This window comes from Euprymna scolopes, chromosome 19, assembly GCF_053919585.1.
Source record: "Euprymna scolopes isolate OS-2025 chromosome 19, ASM5391958v1, whole genome shotgun sequence".
NCBI lineage: Eukaryota > Metazoa > Mollusca > Cephalopoda > Sepiida > Sepiolidae > Euprymna > Euprymna scolopes.
In genome coordinates this window covers 693,169-714,703 of record NC_136500.1, presented here as the reverse complement: position 1 = coordinate 714,703, position 21,535 = coordinate 693,169, and the positions used below count along the sequence as shown (strand labels likewise).

Here is a 21,535-nt window from a genome sequence, read left to right as displayed (position 1 = left end):
TAAGGTGTCATTACTTAAGGGGGTGGTTCATCAGGAATTTGTTTGTGTTGGACTTGAAGACATCCAAGTTGAATTCGATGGGGGGAAACAGGCAAGCGGCAGAGAGTTCCACAGCTGTGCAGTTCTAAGAAAGACGCTTTGTTCATGGATTTTTGATTTAGGCACGGATAAAGAGTGGGGAAAGTTATTGACAGTGGTTTCAGCTAGTCGGGTGTTTTTCGTGAAAGATTGGCGACCAGAGAATGGAGCTCAGACGAGCACTTGCCATCGAAATAACGATAAAACAGAGACAGGCTTGCAACGTCTCTTCTGTGGGAAAAAGGTTGCAGGGAAGAGAAAAGGGCATCCCCTACCAAGCCACGAAGTCTATTTTGTACTCTGTCAAGGCAGGATAGGCTGTTTTTAGCAGCTCCTGCCCAGATGTGGCAGCAGTACTCCATCCTTAGACCTACTTGGCTTTTATATAGATAGAGAATTGCATCATTAGTGAAATATCTTCTGGAGCGGTAAAGGAATCCCACCATTTTCCCAGCGATCTTGACCACAGACTTGCTGTATGTGTTCCATTTCAGATCTCCCCTAGACGAGAGCCATTCATTTCAATCAATGCCAAATGGGGATAAGAGCGTTTATGATGTAATGATAGGAGCTTGGTCTTAGATACATTAAAGGTAACCAGCCACCTCTTCCCCCACTGAACCACGCGCTCAAGATCTGACGAGAGAGAATCAGAGAGAACATTGTCATTTATGGCCTTGATGTGTTGCTATAGATAGTCGTGTCATCAGCATAGATGCCAACGAATGATTTTAGTATGTGTTTAGGGAGATCATTGATATAGATCAAGAAGAGAGTTGGGCCCAGAATGGACCCCTGAGGGACTCCAACATTAATACTGTGGGCCTCTGATTTCTGCCCATCAGCCACTACTCTTATGAGCCTATCAGAGAAATTATTTAATGATAGAGAAAACATTTTCAGTTATACGGTAGCTGGAAATCTTGTGAAGTAGGCCTTTATGCCATACCTTATCGAAGGCCTTTGATATGTCAAGAGCAATTGCCCTAGAAATTAAGCCTTTGTCGAGAGATTCGCTAATTCTATGTGATATAACTGTTAGTACGTCTGCTGTAGATCTAGCAGAACGGAAACCATATTGCGTGTCACTAAGAAGGTTATTTCTGCTGAGGTGGTTGACTACTTCTCCATTTAATATGGATTCCAGCAATTTACTCATGACACTCGGGAGACTTATTGGTCTGTACTGAGAGGGAGATGACTTATCACCTGAATTCTTAAATACAGGAGATACTGATGAGGTTTTCCAGGGTGTTGGAAAGCACTTCTCCTTAAGGCAACGCTTAAACAGTTTTGTAAGTATGGGGGCAAGTTCTGGTTGTAGCTTTTTTAACACTATAATTGGAATACCGTCAGGGCCAGTTGCTTTAAGGTTCTTGATTAGCTTGGCGACCTCACGCACAGATATTTGTATGTTACCTAGCGTGTTGTGTGTTGTAGGAGGAAATACGGGGAGCTGATGGCCTTCGTCGCATAGGGTAGAATTTGCTGCAAAGTTCTTGGCAAATAGTTTAGCCTTGTCTGATGCTGACGAGATGACCTCTGGACCATTGATAATAGTTGGGATAGAACAAACGCTTCTGTTCAGGATCCTATTTGCTATTTGCCAGAACTGGTGGGAACCAAGCCGCTGCTCAACTACTTTGGATTTAATGGATTGAGCATATAGCTCTTGCATTTTTTATTACTCTTTTACAGTGGTTGCTGGCGGTCCTGAAAGTAGCTTTAGTCTCAGTGCATCTATTACGTTGGTAGCTATGGAAAAAGTGATTTCTATGTGCGATGGCAGCAGCACATTCAGGGAGAACCATGGCTGGCTGTTAGGTTTTTGTTGGAACTTTTTGGATGGTATGAATTGGTCTATGCCTACAAGTAACCATTTGGTCAGGTCTGATACTATAGAGGACACATCCTTTTTAAACATGAAATGGAGAGGTAGATCAGATATGAATTTACGGAAGCTATCCCAGTCAGTTATAGAGTATCGGTATACAGTACAGTGGAGAGGTATGTCTGTAGACTTATTATATTTCATTTTTATCTTAACTGATGCAACGGAGTGGTCGGAGGATCCCAGAGGAGATAGAACGGCACATGAGCATAGCTCAGGGGAAGTGGAGAGAAAAAGGTCTAGAAGGCTGGCGTACTGACCGGTAGTATCAGGTACACGGGTGGGCTCGCGAAATATATGAGTGAGGTCATAGGCAATGGCAAAATCATGAATGACAGAACCTCCCCTCATCATCAGTCTTGTTCGAGTGGGTCAGCCATTCCACATTGTCGACATTGAAGTCACCGCAAATGTGAATGTTAGCCGCGAGATGAGCAGACAGTATGTGGTCAATTTTCTCTGATATACTCTTAAAGATAGTAACTCCGTTGTTGTGGGGGGGGCGATAGAGGGCAAATATAAATGCGGTGGTGTAAGCAAGTCCAACCCGGAAGAAAAGGTAAATTAGGGTCTTCTCTGGAGATATCCCTGCCACACGGGAAGCCATCTTTAATGTAGGTACATATTCCATCCCCATGGCAATCTTGGGGGTCAGATTTAGATATTAAGTTTGAGTATCCATTAATAATGAACTTATCTAGGGAGGTGGTCGGCCCTATTCCAGTTTCGCTTAGAAAAAATATGTCTGGTTTTGTCTCCTGTAATTGGGTTCCAACCTCTGGAAGGTTGGAACGTAGACCCCTGACGTTGGAGAAGGAGACATGGTAGTAGGGGTCTACGTTGGAGGATGGGGTTCTAGGTTTATTCGTGTTTTTTATTTTTGAGATATTTCATGTTGGTGATTTTGGGATTTGTGGAGCAGGTCAGCATACTTGGTTAGAGCAGTACAGAGAGGGAAAGTAAGAGAGAAAAGACGGGAAGATTTTTTTTTTTTTTGTAGCACATGATAAGGTAAAGCCGTAACAATTACCTACTAGTATGGCATCGAGAGGCCCCACCAGAAACTACTGCATGGTCCAGAATCCATTCTCTATATGGCAATACAGCAGCCCCTGTACTTTGCACCTGCTGATAGGACAGCCTCCTTAGTGGTTAATCCAAGGTTCGGGTCCCTGACTATCAGGTGGTTAACGTCAGCCCAGATGAAAACATATACCTCCAGCACCCTTACTAGTGACATGGCCATAAGGATAGACATAGAGACAGAAAATTTCCGGCATCTCAGACTACTGTTCACAAAGTACTACCGACCTGGGAAGCAGCTTTTTCTTCACCCTTTGTCAGAAACATCACTCATTGGAAATGAGGACTGAGGGACAAAAAAGGAGAACCGAGAGTTACTGGAGCTGCTGCCGATAACACATCCACTGTATTATCAACTCTCCATTAAAAAAAAAAAAAAAAAAAAAGGTAAGAGGGACTTATTAATATCTACTTAGTATAAGTCCTTTGCCCCATTCTCAGTTTAGGATAGTACTTTCCAAGATGGTGACCAACATGCCTGACGAAGGTCGAAGGCTATATTGACCGAAACGTTGCACAAATAACACTCAAGATGAGAACAATCGTCTAATCAAAAAAAGTAATACAAACAATCAATCCCCATCTGAAAAATTCCAAACTGTAAGACCAGTGTTTGTGGATGCGGCCGAGAAAAGATGTAAATTTGATTGTGTTGTGTAGGAAAAGGTTCTTTTTAATTGGTCACACGTGTCATGGCATGTTTGAAACATTCTAAACATTTCTTACAAATTTCTTAAAATTTAAGTTTAATTCACCAAGTTGTGCACAATTTTGCCCACAAAAGTTGTCCGGTGTAATTGGTTACTATTTCGATTATAATTGGTGTTAATTATTTTTTAATTTTCATCGAATGACTTTTATGACAAGTTTTTATTGATTTTTTTTCCCCTTCTTCAAAAATATACACATTTATATTTGAATGGCGAAACTATTGAGGTTGTTTAAAAGTTGTGCTACTTTAGTGATACCATGGGAACATAATGAGGATCTGATGCTGGTGTGATTGCAAGAGTTATAAGTGGATGGAATAAGTTCTAAGAACTTCTGCCATTTATTAACCAATGGTGTTACTGCTGTCTACTAAGGTATGTGTACACAGTGTGATGTTGTATGGAAGTGAAACTTGGCCAGTGAGGGTTGAAGATATAAAAGGTGCCGTCAATAAGTTTCCAGACTTTTTTTGTATAGGCACTTTTATTGATAGTACACGCATGAAGCTCTAGTCCCCTTCAAAGTAATCTCCTCCGGCTGCAATGCACTTGTTTTACCATGTCAACAACTTCTAAAGAGCCCCATGGAAGTCCTCTTGTGTGAGCATGTCAACTGTCTCTTACCACAGCCTCTTTCATCTACTCAATTGCCTTATAACAACAGCCTCTAAAGGGAGCAAGGTCTAGACTATAGGGAGGGTGAGGAACTGTCTTGATGCCCATCTTGGTCAAATAGTCTGTGACAAGGATGATGCAGCCTTGGGACAAACTTTGCACAAATCTTCTGCATCTTCAGTTCCTCGCGAATAATTGTGTACAGTTCCCATACTGACAGCACCTAGTACATTGCATGTAGAGAAATGATATGATGGATGTGTAATAAGAGTGTTAAAGACAGGCTTAAATCTCAGAGGAAGATTAAATCAGCATAGAGATGTATGTAAAAGACTTTATTAATTGGTCGCATTGAAAAAATAAATGAGAGTTCTTTTGTTAGTAGCTGTAAGAATGTAAAGGAGTAGGAGCAAGGGAAGATCAAGGAAAATGTTGGAGGAAATATTAAGAATTGATTTGAGAATAAGAGGGATAAATACTTGGCCACAAATAGGTTAGTTTGCAAGTCAGTTTCTAAAAGCTGTCCAACATACAGTTGATTTTATACGAGTCATAATATCAGTAGATTGTGGAATCATTTAAATATTAAAATTTTTTTATCCTATGTGTCCTATATATCTCAAAGTTTAAGATATTTTCATTTTTCAGAACTGTAAATTTTTATGTATTATGAATTATGTTTCTGAACTTTTCTTGTTTTGTAGATTCCAATTGGGAACAAGAGAAAATGTTGATAAGTAAGTACATTAGTGAATCAATACATTTCTATTTCAGTCAAGAATTCATCTTGTTCTATTCAGTTTTTAATGGAACACAAATATGTACATAAAAACGTGGCTGCTATACATCACAGCTTCATAAAGCATAGTCACTTGCTGGCGTAGCTAATTCTTTACAGTAGTTTTCACTTCTTCAACACCATCATAATCTTTTCCCTTCATTGGATCAAGGAGAAGTCTGATGGCATGAATCTAAATGAGTAAGGAGTATATGACAGTTTAGTTCAATAACTGTTTCAATCGTGTCTTCATCTGCTAACATTAACAACAAGCAAAAACACACACTTGAATATTTAAATGAATCAATAAAGCTGTGAGCACTGCTATTGGTAATTCCAAGATGGACATTGCTTATGTACCTATTTACTCTGATTAAAGTGTTTGCTTTTTATTTGTTAGCAGTTGACTCATGACCACAATGAGGTTGCATTTCTCTCATACTCTTTACATAACAGAACATCCAATAGGAGTTTTAGTGAATTTAGAGTCACTTTTTAGTTATCATTACTGTTAAGTCCACTTAGACAAAGAGTATCTGTCAAAGTTCTATCTATAGGTTAAATAAAGTCTGTCTTGAGTATGGAAGGAACCTACATCCCTTGGTATTTGCATACATTTGTATTATGAGTTAAAGATGTTAATCGTAAAAGATTTTTGCCAAATCAACTGAATTAATAATCTGGAAGGATTGATATGCCATTAAAAAAGCAATGAGCAATAAACATGAAGGTATTAAGAAGCTTAAATGTAAAAACCTATTATCAATATGACAGGATTTTGCATTAAATAACCCCAAAAGAGTTGATATGACATTAAATAATCAAATACTGTTGAATTCTCATGATGAGATGGTAGGCCCATTCTCACATATTGCTGTTGTCTAAAGTTTTATTTTTGTAAATGTTTTTCACTTTCTTGTAAACGTTTATAGGACTTTCTCCTTCAGCAACACTCAACTCTATGACTGTTTGTGGATTCAGATGGACACCACAGCTCTACTTAGCCATCTGTAAAAAGTTGAATATCGAATGTAACAGCAATTCCTGAGAACATATACCAGAAAGAAGAGTTGGAAATAAATCATACACCGTCCATTATGACTATGCAATTCCTATAGCTATGTACCTAGAAAACAGAGTTATTAAATTGACGTAGTGATATGGAACAAGAAAGAAGCAACTTAGTAGACATTAGTATCCCCAATGATGTCAAACAGAGCTAAGAGAGAAAAGATAATGGAATAACAAGGGATTATGTATTACATGAAAAGAAATTGGAATGTTAGGAAGATCTCTATCATTCCAGTCATTATCGGAGCAACTGGACTCATGAAAAAGAATTTTGAAAACTACCTGACAAATATACCTGGTGAACCAAATTCAAGAGAGATACAAACAATTGCACTTAAAGGGACGATTAGAATCTTAAAAAGATCTCTCAGAATGTCTGAGATAACGGGTGAATGTCCTGCATCCAGTAAGATGCCACATTCCTTGCTAAAAACAAAATGAAAGATCATTTATTCATATTTGTAAGGAAAAAAACAAACAAAAATGAAATAATTATAGATTCAGAATATATACATATATTTGCATCATGAATTAAAGATGCTAACGATTTAGTCATAAACCTTCTTTTGGTGCAACTCTGGCTTCAGGAAGTGTTGCGGAGCTTCATCGGTGTCTAATCACTAAGTTGAGTATTGCCGGTTGTCATAAAAAACCCACTTTTATCACAAGTCACAATCCAGTCAAGAAACGGGTCATTCTTGTTGCGTAAAAGAAAGGAAGATGACACTTCATAATGACATATCTTTTGGTGTCTTTCAATTTGTGAGGCACCCATTTATCAAGGTTTTTGTCTTTCCAATCTCTCTCAAGTGGTTGAAAATTGTTGTATATGTTGCATCTAATTCAGAAACAAGTTCTTGAACAGTTGTGCATGGATTGGCTTCGACTAAGACTATTAATTGATTGTTGTCAACATTTGATGGCTGACCACTATGCTCATCATCTTTAAGACTCTCGTTGCTGCCACAAAATTTCTTAAACTACCATTGTGCTGTGCGTTCAGTAGTGGTTTCTGAGCCAAACACTTTGTGGATATCGCGAGCTGTTTCAGCAGCTTTTTGGCCTAGCTTGAATTGAAAAAGAAAGTTGTGCAAATTTGCTTTTTTTCCATATTGGATTCAACATTCTGAAAAGAAGATGTAATTGTTTTAAAATGATTGTAAAATTAAAACGATAAGATAGAGCAAAAAACGCTCTTTAAAATGAGATATAAATTAAAGGTATAATGAAAACATATTTAAAAATACATCCTTTGAAATCGAAAGTATAAATTCCACAAGAACTTTGTCAACCTAATATTTTCTAGATATTAATTTATTTCTTTATTCTATTTGTTTATTTATATGCATATAAACACATATATATGCATCCGTCTTCTTTCTTGTTTCAGATATTTTGAACAATTTAAAATGCTGTTCATTAACAATTGTGCAACTCCTGTCCAAAACTTTGTGGTCAGCACAAATCGTCCAAATGCATCACCTCAAGTGACTTCCATCAACCCATCAACATGCCATAGTCCTCTGAGTACAACACCCATGCCAATGAATCAGGTAAGATGATGAACCGTCTTTCAAACCAATCAGATTCCTTATTTGTCATGACTCCTTTTTTTTTTACACTTCCCAACTCTTAAATCTTTAACAAATGAACTTCTATAGATATAAAGTAGACACATTCGTGTGTGTGTGTACAACTCTCCTGTTCAAAGAAATATATAAATCTGTTTTAGACTATTTCTTGCAAAGGAGATCTGTGTGTACACCTCTCCTGGTCAAAGAAATATATAAATCTGCTATAGGTTATCAAAGGAAATTACACATTCAAATTTATGCATGATTTTTATATATAGCATTTTTCAAATGAAATCTGCACTGAATGAGTAACCTCATTTGCATATTACATTAATAAAATCTATTTTAATAATTAGCTCGATATTATTAGCTATTTGCTGTAATAGAATCGTTTTAATTGTACTATTTAGAAATATTATTTAAAGTTTATTTATTTAGTTTATTTTTAATTCAACTTATATTTGATTTAATTTATTTTTAATTATTAATACCTGACAACAGTTGCATTTAAATCCTGAAGTCACATTAAACTATTAGAATTATTTCCTTTTAAGTTAATACTTCTGGCTTTTGTTTGAAAACAGAGGCCACTTTTTTTTATTTGCAGTTAAGTTATGTAAATTACAGGTAATTGTTAAAAAATCGTAACCACGACTCCATTTTTGGCACTTCTGCAGCTCAGCAACATGTCAGCAATGGAGACAAGTTTCAATGAGAAGCACCACTTACTAGCAGTTCTGTTAACCTTAAATATAAATAAGTTTTTCTGATAATGCCAAACTATAAACAAGTTTCTCCGATAATGCAAAAATATATTCTTATCAGCATTCAAACGACATTGTAAATTCCCACCTGTTCAGTTTATTCTCAGAACTCGACTCCCCACCATCTTGACTTCAGGATTTTTATTACATCATTTTGGGGTGGTGCCTCATTGATATGCAAATTAATGCATATCAAACTACGAGTTATAGTCAGGTGACATACTTCCTAACTTTCAGCGTAGTACTACCGGAAACAGTGACAAGGCAAATCAGTTCCTTCACTTTTTTCTCATGTGCCTATATCTCCCTTGTGAATTAACTTTTTTTTTTTATTATATTTTTCTGATTGTTCTTTTTTTATTTAATAATCATTGGAAAGTTTTTCCAATCTTATTTTAATCAAGAATTATTGAAATTAGTTTTTTTCTGTTTTGTTTTTTAAGGATTATTAAAAACTCCTTAAAATCTTTAAAAATTATTTTGAAAATATATTATGTTTTTTATGACATTTGATTTCAATAATTTTATTTTTATACTTTCATAAACATATTTTTAAATTAAAAAAAAAAAACTTTTACTTTTATAATTTCATAAATATATATTATAAAATTTCAAATAAAATAAACTTTTTAAAAAATTTTTGTTATTAAAAATGAAAAAATTGTGTTATTTTTATCTTTAATTTTGTAATACTTTTCAATAATGTTATTTTCTTCTATTTTATTTCAATAAATTGCTTCACAATAGAAATACTGAAGAACAATAAAAGTGAAGGAACTGATTTTCTTTGTCACCACTTCCGGTAGTGCTACGCCGGCAGTTAGGAAGTATGTTAACTGACTATAACCAGTTTACTTCTAGGGGGAAATATCCTCATGCTAGGTTGTCCTGACAAACCTCTGTCCAGAAAGACCTTAGACATTTAGGGATAATGTCTAGTAGGCATTAAAGTTCTCTTCTATATTAAAGAGTTTGATAGTGTGATTTCAGTCATTTGTCTTTGTTTTAGAATATATTTTTTGAACATGGTTGTTATTTTCACATTTCAGTTTATTTAACCTTTGACCTTCTTTTTTTTTTACTTTTATTTAATTCAAGCAAGGCATATTGCTATGTGGACATAAGGGACTACTATTTGGGATCATGCCTACAGGGACATTATTTGGAGAGTTGAGAAGCAAGCTGTATGTTTATGTTACATTTAGATTTCATGTTAGTACAATCAAGGAAGCAGGAAACAGGGAATTCTAAAGTCTAGTGGTTTGAGAGAAGAAACTTTCTGGCATCTAGGGACCTCTATAATTAAGTGTTATGTTGTAAATGTTGTAAATAACAAGAAGACCCAGAAACAGTGAAATTAATAATATATTAAACAGAAAATACAAAAACAATATTAATAGGAATTCCTCTCAATTGAAGGACAAAGTTACGTCTGTCACTTTCTGAGTCGTGGGTTCAGACTGCTGAAAAGAAAAATCTGATCACTGGAAGTGATGTCAGGTATAGTCCATTGTCAGAATCTGTAGGGGTGGGATTATGCTGTTTGTTGAATTAGTTGGGAGTATTTATGACTACAGACTGAGAGTCATTCTCTAAGGTTTCAGCTTATAATATGTAATAGAAGGTATTACTCATGCAAGTGACCACGCCTGTGTTTGGCTTGTCAGATGAAAGGATTAGGGAAGAGAAAGGGAAGAAAAGAAAAAATTTTTTAGATGGATTCTTTTACATGTGGCAGTAATTTGCACATGAGGAGAATAGTGGTGATTAAAAGGAGGAACTGGAGAGATCAGTCGGCCAAGTTTTAGACAGTCGATAGAGAGCATAAACATTGAGAGTTGGTGTCATGAATTACAGTTTAAGTTAAGATGAGTTGGTACGAATTGGTGAGAAGGAGTTCTGACATTTTTTTCCCCATTTATATTATATCTTTTTAATACTATCTTGCTCAACTCTATATAAATGCTTTTTACTGTATGCAAATTTATTATATAGCATCTATTTTAAGACATGTTAAGAAGAATGTATTATAATGATTTATCAATCAATGCTGACAAGACTCTTTACTTTAATGATTACAAAAACCCTTCTCAACCACCAATAGCTATGGCTAATGATACCTTACCTGAAAGTACTTTGTTCAAACTCCTTGGCTTAACGTTCGCACAGAACATAGGTTGGAACAGATACATTGAGAGCATTGCCATAGCTGCTGCGAGGAAGGTGAGCTCTCTCTACCATGCTAGAAAGTTACTTACGCCTGAAAGTATCCTATTTTTTTTTTTTTTTTTTTTTTATTACAACGTAGTCACCACTTATCAAGGCTCGGAAGCCACTCGGGGATATTGCGTGTACAGAACGTTAGTATTGGAGAGTTGATAAAGTGTCTTACTTAAGGGGACGGTTCATCAGGAATTTGTTTATGTTGGACTTGAAGACATCCAGGTTGTAGTCAGGTGGGAAACAGGCAAACGGAACAATTCCACAGGCGTGCACTTCTAAGAAAGAAGCTTTGTTCATGGAATCTACGTTTTGGTTTTGGCATAGATAAAGAGTGAGGAAAATTTTTGACAGTGGTTTCAGCTAGTCGGGTGTTTATTGTGAAAGATTGGCGAAGGGGGACCAGAGATTGGAGCTCAGACGAGCACTTGCCATGGTAGTAACGATAAAACAAAGACAGGCTTGCAATGTCTCTCCTGTGGGAGAGAGGTTGCAGGGAAGAGAAAACGGCATCACCCACTAAGCCACGAAGTCTATTTTGTACTCTGTCAAGGCAGGATAGGCTGTGTTTAGCAGCTCCTGCCCAGATGTGGCAGCAGTACTCCATCCTTAGATGTACTTGGCTTTTATATAGATAGAGAATTGCATCAGGGGTGAGATATCTTCTGGAGCGGTAGAAGGATCCTACCATTTTTCTGGCGACCTTGGCAACTGACTTGATGTATGTGTTCCATTTCAGGTCAGGAGTAAAGGTCAAGCCCAGAAGCTTATCAAAATATGGAGCTTCCCCTAGACGAGAGCCACCCATTTCAATTGATGCCAGATGGGGATCAGAACGTTGATGATGTAAAGATAGGAGCTTGGTTTTAGATTCATTAAAAGTAACCAGCCACCTCTTCCCCCACTGTACCACGCGCTCAAGATCAGAGGAGAGAGAATCAGAGAGAACTTTGTCATTTACGGCCTTTGATGTGTTGCTATAGATTGTCGTGTCATCAGCATAGATGTCAATGAATGATTTAAGTATGTGTTTTGGGAGATCATTGATGTAGATCAGGAAGAGAGTTGGGCCCAGGATGGACCCCTGAGGAACTCCAGCATTAATACTTCGGGCGTCTGATTTCTGCCCGTCAACCACTACTCTTATGAGCCTATTAGAGTGAAATTATTTAATGATTGAGAAAACATTTCCAGGTATACCGTAGCTGGAGATCTTGTGAAGTAGGCCCTTATGCCATACCTTATCGAAGGCCTTTGATATGTCAAGAGCAATTGCCCTAGAGAGGAAGCCTTTGTCAAGAGATTCGCTAATCCTATGTGATATAATCGTTAGCACATCTGCTGTAGATCTAGCAGAACGGAAACCATATTGCATGTCACTAATAAAGTTCTGGTTGAAGATCTTTCAGCACTATAACTGGAATGCCATCAGGGCCAGTTGCTTTACTGGAATCAAGGTTCTTGATTAGCTTGGCTACCTCACGCACAGATATTTGTACATTGTAGAGCATGTTGTCCGTTATAGGAGGTAATACGGGGAGTTGATGGCCTTTGTCGCATAGGATAGAATTAGCTGCAAAGTTCTTGGCAAATAGTTTGGCTTTATTTGATGCTGATGAGATGACTTCATGGTTGGGATAGAATGCACGCTTCTATTCAGGATCCTGTTTGCTATTTGCCAAAACTGGTGGAAACCAAGCCGCTGCTCAGCTACTTTGGATTTAACGGACTGAGCATATAGCTCTCTTGCATTTTTATTACTCTTTTACAGTGGTTGCTGGCAATCCTGAAAGCAGCTTTAGTCTCTACATCTCTTACGTTGGTAGTTATGGAAAAAGTGATTTCTGTGCGCGATGGGAGAACCATGGCTGGCTGTTAGGTTTTTGTTGGAATTTCTTGGATGGTATGAATCAGTCTATGCCTACAATTAGCCATTCGGTCAGGTCTGATACTATGGAGGACACATCCTTTTTAAACATGGAATGCAGGGGTAGATCAGATATAAATGTACGGAACCTATCCCAGTCAGCCGTAGAGTATCAATATACAGTATGGTGGAGAGGTACGTCTGAGGACTTATTGCATTTCGTTTTTATTTTAACTGATACAACCGAGTGGTTGGAAGATCCCAGAGGGGACAGAATGGAGCATAAACATAGCTCAGGGGAAGTTGTGAGAAAAAGGTCTAGAAGGCTAGCGTACTGACTGGGAGTACCTATACTTCTACAAGGCCATCATTCGCCCATGTATGAAGTATTGCTGTCACATTTTGGCTGGTGCATCTGCTACTAGTCTCTCACTCCTGGACAGGATTCAAAAGAATCTCTAACCTAATATGTCCTAAACTGTTAGCTAGGCTCCTGCCTCTGTCCCATTGATGAAATGTTGCATCCCTCTGTCTGTGTTACAAGTATTTTAATGGTAAGTGCTCTGACAAACTACAAACCCTTATACCCCTTCAATGTAAATACCCCTGACAAACTCGACAAGCAGCAAAACCCCACCCCTACACAGTAGAGATCCCCAAATGCCAAAAAACATTCGACTCTAAGGTTTCTTTCCTAGGATTGCTGAACTTTGGAATTCCCTTCAAGGTTCCTGCTTCCCTGACTGTACTGACATGCAGAAGTTCAAGTGCAATGTAAACAGACATTTTGCTGCTCAACTTCCTACATAGTATCCCTGCAATTTATGTGTCAGATAGTAGCCTCCTACATAAAAGTGGCACTGTGCCTTGTTTGGGATGAAAATGCAATAAAAAAAAATAATGATTTAATTACTTCCCTCGAGCTCCTAGGGTTAACATTCACTGACAACATGAATTGGAACAAATATGTTGAGGAAATTGCTAAGGCTGCTGCAAGGAAGGTGAGCTCTCTCTACCATGCTAAAAGGCTACTCAGATCTGAGCATTCTTGGACTGCTGCACTTTGGAATTCCCTCCTGAGCCCCTACTACCCTGACTGTACTGACATGCAAAAATTCAAGTGTAATGTGAACAAACATCTGCCTGCCAAACTCCATAAATAGTATCCCTGCAAATCTGGTCCCAAATAGTAGCCCCTCATGACTAAGTGGCCTTGTGCCTTGTTTGAGATGAAACATCAATAAAAAAAAAAATATTTAATAACAAATCTTTTTCTGATTGAGCAATAAAAAGCTGCACATTATGAAAATAAAGTTGATGTAGACAACTTTATTGATAACAAAATAATGATTTCTTTATTTGTTTTTAGGAAACAACGAATCAAGGAATGGTTACTCGAAGAGGATCATCACAACATTTATCCATTTCTGTTGGGTCATCTGGAAATTCCAGTCAAGCGAACACAGTCAGTCCAAATACACCTGCCATCAGTAAGTAGTCGGCACCAAATTTACCAATCATTGGTTGTCGGCACCAAATTTACCAATCATGTGTTGTAGGCACCAAATTTACCAATCATTGGTTGTAGGCACCAAATTTACCAATCATTGGTTGTCGGCACCAAATTTACCAATCATTGGTTGTAGGCAGACAATTTTACAAAACACTTTACATCATTAGCTGATTAGCTCTATTTATTAGTAATGGAACGATTCCAATAATTTTCTGGATTTGGATACAATTACTGATTCCGTATTAAATTCCTGATTCTATATAAATCTCTAAATATTTAACTTTAAAGTAGCTATTTTTTGCCGATTACTGAAAAAACTTGTTAAATGTGCTAATATTTTCTCATACATAAAAACACACTTGTGAGTGGGATGATAGATTTTTCATTTTACTGGTGGTTGAAAATCAATATTTGTTATTATTACTACCAGCAGTGTTAAGTTTTCCAAACAAAATCAAATAAAAAAGACAAAAGAATCATTTTCGCACCAGGAAATAGGCACAAAATTTTCTGATTCTGCTTAATCATCCCAACACGACTATTTATATAAAGTTAGATAGGTGTATATCTTTCTCTATATATAAAAGTGGCTTTGTCTGTGTGCAATGGTCTCTACTAAACTACTCTGTCCATTTTTAGTCTACAGACTTGAAACTTGATATATGGGTTTTTTGGACCTGTGGAACAAATTCAATTTGGGTTTTTAATAAAAAAAAAAGACGCTAAGGTGTCAACGTTGAAAAATTGGAACCTGGCAATAATGTGTATTCTTTATGCATGCGCAAATATACATTTAAAAATTTCAATATTTCGTATTTGCATTAAGTTTCATCCATAGTTAGAAAAGAATTAAGCAAGATGCTAGAATTTTCTAAATTCAAAATAATAATGTCATGAATTCTGATCAAAATGGGAATAAAAATTCTATACATAAGATTTAGTTCCATTAAATCTTGATTTGATTCATCATAATGAGACATAAAAGTTGTACAAAATTAAGTAGTGTTCTCGTTTAGGGAATCAATTTTTTCTGTGACAAGTATATTTCTAATTGATATATACAAAAAATGTTCTAGTTCATAAACTATAATATTTTTTTAGCCAGGCTGAATTTACAATCATGAAAGAATTGTTTCAAGAATTAGAGACCGAGAACTGCAAAGTTAATGTGCTAGTAAAGATTTGAAGCCTTTTATTAAGATTTTATTTTCTCACTTTCTTATCTACTCTCTCGCCTTCCCTCTCTTTCCAAAGAAATAGACAAATCAATAATGATAAATGTATCTTCACAAACTCCTGCCAATGCATTATAATGGCCATTCTGTTTCTTGAGATTTGTACAAATTGATTAAACACGTTTTGTGCCTAACATTTTCTTGTTTTCTACCCACTCAGGTCCTGTAGGAAACTCTACAAACACTTCTTCATCCCAACAGTCAAGTTCTTCTCAGTCTCAACCTCACAGTGGGCAAACGCAAAAAGGCCGACAGCATACAATGTAAGTACCTTTTGTATCCTTTTTTTTTTAATTACCTTTTATCTTGGTTCTATTTACTCTCCTCTTACAAAAAATAAAGGAATATATAGAGTATCTGTATAACTTGGGAGAAATTACGAAAAAAAAAAAAAATGATTACAGCATTGATTTTGGTATGATGCTTGTTCTTTATTCTTGATAATTATTAATAGTGATTTAACAACGCTTCTAGCAATCATAATTGTAACACCATCATTGAAATATAGCGGTTAATTTCCATACTAAAACCAGCATTTTAAATTTTTGTACATTTTCATAATTTCTTCAAAGTTACAGAAAGATATTTGAGTCAGCCATAGAAAGTAAGTCAACGAAAGTATATAAAAAATAACCTGATAAAATACAAAGTTTTTAAACAATTTCAAGTTCAACATTTCTACCAGATTAGGCTGTGTGAAGATATCAGCTTCCTGACATAAATACACCAAACATTGATGTTATTGTTTTTTTTTCTTTCCCCTTGAAAAACTCAATCAAGTTCTGCAAAGCCAAAAACAAAAACAATTTTTCTCCATACAACAACTAAACTAGCCACAATGAATAAATATTTGACAATATAAAGAATTTGAAGCATAAAAACTTTATTTCCAAAAGTATTGAATTTGGCATTAAATAACCTGAAAAGGCTTCATATGCCAAAAAAAGAACACAACCAATCAGGTACAAAATTAAGATCTACATTTTACTTTCAAATTGCCTCCTTTCAGTCTTGAGAGACAATGGAAATCCCCTGTAAAGATGCTTCTATGAGGAGTTTATAGTGAAGCAAGAATTGCACAATCTCCACTCTCACCTCTTCTAAACTGGTATCACATGAATTAAATGGCAAGGAGGTCCAAGGTGATTGGGAGAAGCAGATACAGTCTGGTGTTATCTTCCAGATTCATAAACACTTGAGAGTCAAGTCTATCCTATTTAATTCATATCAAATAGGTTCCACTTTGTCAACTTCATCGGGTGCATCTTTTTGAATTCTAAGATCTTTGAACTTGTAAATATATCTGTTGAAATTAAGAAACTATACATAATTTTGAACTGAACTCTTCATTTAATTCTTGAAGGTAGATTATTCTTGTTCATAGTTGACAGAATAAGAACAACCTATTGTGGATGAAATAAAATGTTTAGCTTGAAATTTTGTAAAAGTTTCTGAGTTTGACATAGATTCCCAAATTTCAAAAAATGCATCTGAAGAAAGTTGGAAGTTACATCGACTGAAGTATTGTGAAAATAACAATAAAAATGAGAAAGTTAGTTCAAACTATTCAAAAAATACTCATTCAATTTTTTTCATTATTAGTGTTGGGTGCCCCCCCCCCCCGACAGATTCTGACAATCACTTCTAGTGAACATGTACTTGCTTTTCAACAGTCTGAACCCAAGACTCAGAGAGACGGTCGTAACTTTACTTTGTCCTTCAGTTGTGTGGAGTTCCCACTCAACTAACATTGTTTCTGTATTTTCTGTTTAATATATTATTCATTTCACTGTTTCCAAGTCTTCTCGTTATTATTTTCAACATTTACATCACAAAACCCAAATACAATTTTGTTTCTTTTTATGAGTTTCAGAAATAAAATATTACAGCAATTTCAGTTTTTCTATAAAATGTGTTTCTTTTTATCACATTCAGTTCCAACTCTAGTCCAAGTCCAGCATCCAGTAATAATTGTAAGTATCATCTTTATTTATCTCTGGCATTGTATAAATACGGCATAATCATGCTGACACACTGATTCCCATTAGATCACAAAAGTTAAACAACATTGAGACTGATCAGTACTAAAGGGTGATCATTTGGGAATACCAGGTGCTGCATGTCTTCGCATTGTTTCCGGTTGTCCTGGACTTCACTTATCACTGGAATCAGGCAGTGCTGACTTAGGAGAGATGAGGTTTTCAATTGTGCAACCCTTGATTCATGATTGCAGGCAAGAGGTATTCATATTCTCTCCTGAGACAGAATGGAGGTCATTATTAATCCATTAGCCATTGTATGAAAAGAACTATTTAAAACTTTTCAAATATCGTCAGCTCTTGTTTTTTAACAATTTAAACATTTAATCAAATTCATTCCATAAACATTGTGTAAAATCTAAGTCCATGCTGGGGAGTCAAAGCAAATCCTTCGTTTTAGTCTGATTGAAAGTTGATGAAAATTTTGTCTCATTTCAATAGATTCTTCAAAAAGTACTGTGACCTATTATGAAATGTTGAGATTAAGAAAAAATGCTAAACTAAAAAAAAATGTTTGCTTTTTAAAAATGACACAAAGATTTTCGTTTTACTATTTGGACTATTGGTATTTATTTGCAAATGAAAGCAAAATGTGTCATAAGGTCTTTTTTAATGCAATGGGGGGAAAATCAGCTCCCAAAAAAGGGGCACTCTGGAAGTAGGCAAAAAGAAAAATTGCCTTAGTTTAGAAGGGTTTCCCTTACATTAATTAAAGACAAATTAACTTAAGTGGAACATCAGAACAGATACTACATTGAACGCCAGATCTACTTTTTCTATTTTGGTTGTTAGATTCACAATGGTTCGGCCAATGTCCTCTCCAAATTCCTCAGGTACATATTTTTAAATTTGGGGATGTTTATGTCAAACTAAATAACTTCTACGAAATTTTAATCCATAGAATAAGATTGTTCTTATTCGTATGAAGTTTCAAAATTCGGGTCGTTAGCATGTGTAATCTTTCACATTCAATACGAAAACTGTTAGCCATGTATCAGCTTAAAAACTTGATACCACCCAACTCTAACTCTAATCCTTTTGCATTTGATGTTTATTTCAGCACAGCACTCTAGTAGCGCCTCTATATCTGGCTCTGGCCAACAGTCTGGACCACCTAGTCAGAAGACTCCCACCCCTACACCCACACCTCCACCAACTCCAACACCGCCTCCCCTAAACAGCATCCGTCGTGCGAGTACGAGTGAAGCTGTTACTGTGCAGTCACAAAACCCTTTGCAACAAGGCACCAATCAGATGGCATTTCTAACAAGTAAGTGCAACATTTTTTGCACTCATATTTCTAATTATCAACCCAAAATATAATAACTATGAATGAATTGGCAGTTAGTCAATTATGAGGTCATTTTTTTTTATGTTTTTTATGTTAAAATATTAACATTCCAAAATCCTTTCAACTCAATCAGAACTTTTTAGAGTATTGGAATCGGAAAAATATGTGCCTATTTTTTAATGCCAAAAACGATTCTTTTAATTGGCTTTTTATTTGATTCTTTTACTGCTGAGAGTAATACTAAAAATACTGAATATCTATTGATTTTACAATCAACAGATTATCCATCACAAGTATATATTTACGGTTGAGAAAATATCTGTACATCTAACATGTTTTTACAGTAATTGACAAATAACAACTTTATAGTTAAATACATAGATATTTATAAAGAATCAGAATTGGGAATTGTATCGGAATCGGGAATTTAATACTGGATCAATAATTCCATCAGAGTCAAAAAAAATATTGGAATCGTCCGATCCCTACTTGTTAGTATTAAATTTAGAAGCATTGTGCATTTCTGACATTATCTTATCCAACTGCGGTTCAAAATGAGTGATTCCAATATAATAATAATAATAATAATAATAATAAGCAAATTGGCTGATTACCAATTGATCAACCTTTGATAATCAGCTGATTTACAGGTTTTTATCAGCAAATTTTGTTGTCATAAATGATACTAATATTAATTTAATTACTATAGAACCCTGGGATACAGCATTAAAAATCAGTAATAAAATACACTACAGTATATAATACACATCTATATAATCAAAAAACATAAATAATACCATAGAATAGAGCAAATATTGTAACCAGGGGCTGGAAAAACATTATATTCCACATCATAACCTGAAAAAAACCATATCCTACCTACTATATCCCGGGGTTCTACTCTATATTGTAAACAAAGACAAGTTAATAGGGGTACACTGATTAATCTTAATTGGCAGGTAATCGATCTTATCAACCACTTTCCTGATAAATTGGTAATCAGTTGATAAATTGGTAATTGGCCGATTAATTCCTTTTCTCTTCCCTATGAAATTTAAACCGTTTCATCAATGCCAAGTGATTTATCAAATAGTTTGGACACATTAACACAGTAACTGTCGATTTAACTTGACATTTAAGTGTCTGGCTGCTATTATGGCATTTTGCCTTTTGCTTTATTAAATAAAATTAAAAAAATACAAAGTACAATTTCTAATTCTTAAATGAATATAATTAAGCAACTAGATAAGAAAAAAGAAATTACAAACTACAAACTACAAATTTAATTCTTAAGTGAATAACTATAAACTGAAGTTCTTCTTCCATTGGAGCATGTGACAATGGTTACCTCTGCTTTGCACCTGCTGATGCTTTACTTTCTCTTCTATTCTTGCTGCCTGCTTCCTTTGCTTTCATAGTCTCATTTGTATTTAAAGTTGAATACTTTGTAGTTGCAATGTAGAAACAGGTTTTAATCTCAAATAACGACCGCAGTTAGTACACCTGCATACTTATATAATAATGATAATATTATATAATAATGATAATAGTATATAATAATGATAATATTAAATAATAAACTCTCATTCTGGATATGTACAGCATAATCACATTAACACCTCGGTTCTTGTAAGATCATCAAAGTTAAGCAACATTGAGTCTAATCAGTACCAGATTAGTGACCATTTGGAAATACCAGGTGCTGTATGTAGGAGGACGTCAACACCTCCCTGCAAGAACCGCAAAAGCCTAACGTCATTATCTCCACGTACTTAGATATACAAGCGACTTGGGACCACTTGTAAATTTGATATTTACATGATACTTCCTCCGTCAGAGGAATGCTACTGGCTTTTTTTTACTTTGGGTATCAGATTTCAGTTATAGTCAGCTAACATACTTTCTAAATTCCAACGTAGCGCTATTAGAAGTGGTGACAAGGCAAATCAGTTTCTTTACTTTTTTCTCTTGGACCTATATCTCCTCTGTGCATGTACTTTTTTTATTACGTTTTTCCTACTTTTCTCTTTTTATTTTTTACTTTCTTAAATATATATTTATTATATAAATTCAAATAAAAACACTTATTTTTATAATTTCATAAATATATATTTCTTATAAAATTTCAAATAAAACAAAAACTTATATTTTTAAAAATTTTGTTATTAAAAGTGCAAATAAAGACTAATTACATTATTTTTATCTTTTTATAATTTTGTTAATTTCTATTGTATGCTTTTCAATAATATCTTTTTCTATTTTGTTTCAATAAATCGCTTCACAATAGAAATACCGAAGAACAATAAAAGTAAAGAAACTGATTTGCCTTGTCACTGTTACTGGTAGTGCTACATCGGAAATTAGCAAGTACATTAGCTGACTATAACCCAAATTTCCCATGATTCTTTTTTTTTTTTTAAATTTTTCTTTGTTTATTTTATTTTTATCTTAGGTGGTGACAGTACAACGTCTGGATTAGCATCAGGTATCAACATAGCCAACCTGACGAGCTTGCCACCAAATCTCAATATCCAAAACCTACCTGCTACTGGGCTGAATATTGCCAACCTGTCAGGCCTTTCAAACATGCAAGTTTCACTGACTGGAGGAATTGTCCCAATCACTATGATCAACAACAACACTGGAATTATACAAAATCAGGTAAAAACAAAATAAATATAATGCAGCCACTTTGCAATCGCTATAAAAAAAAAACACTTCATTGTTTGTTCAAATTTTCAATTCAGTTTTTGGTGTGAATACTTTGATTGTTATTAACTCTTAAATTTTCATTGCATTTCAATAA

General features: G+C 35.2%; 1 protein-coding gene across 2 annotated transcripts in view; it reads left to right on the top strand.

The window, feature by feature from the left end:
• LOC145303396 (uncharacterized) overlaps positions 1–21,535 on the top strand; it is a 114,883-nt gene that overhangs the window by 61,457 nt on the left and 31,891 nt on the right. For both annotated transcript variants that reach the window (XM_080144705.1, XM_080144704.1), the window contains exons 13-19: positions 5,082–5,114; positions 7,617–7,779; positions 14,021–14,141; positions 15,560–15,662; positions 17,335–17,372; positions 18,499–18,708; positions 21,182–21,390. In XM_080144705.1, the coding sequence (XP_080000831.1) occupies positions 5,082–5,114; positions 7,617–7,779; positions 14,021–14,141; positions 15,560–15,662; positions 17,335–17,372; positions 18,499–18,708; positions 21,182–21,390 (877 nt within the window). The remainder of the gene's footprint in view (positions 1–5,081; positions 5,115–7,616; positions 7,780–14,020; positions 14,142–15,559; positions 15,663–17,334; positions 17,373–18,498; positions 18,709–21,181; positions 21,391–21,535) is intronic.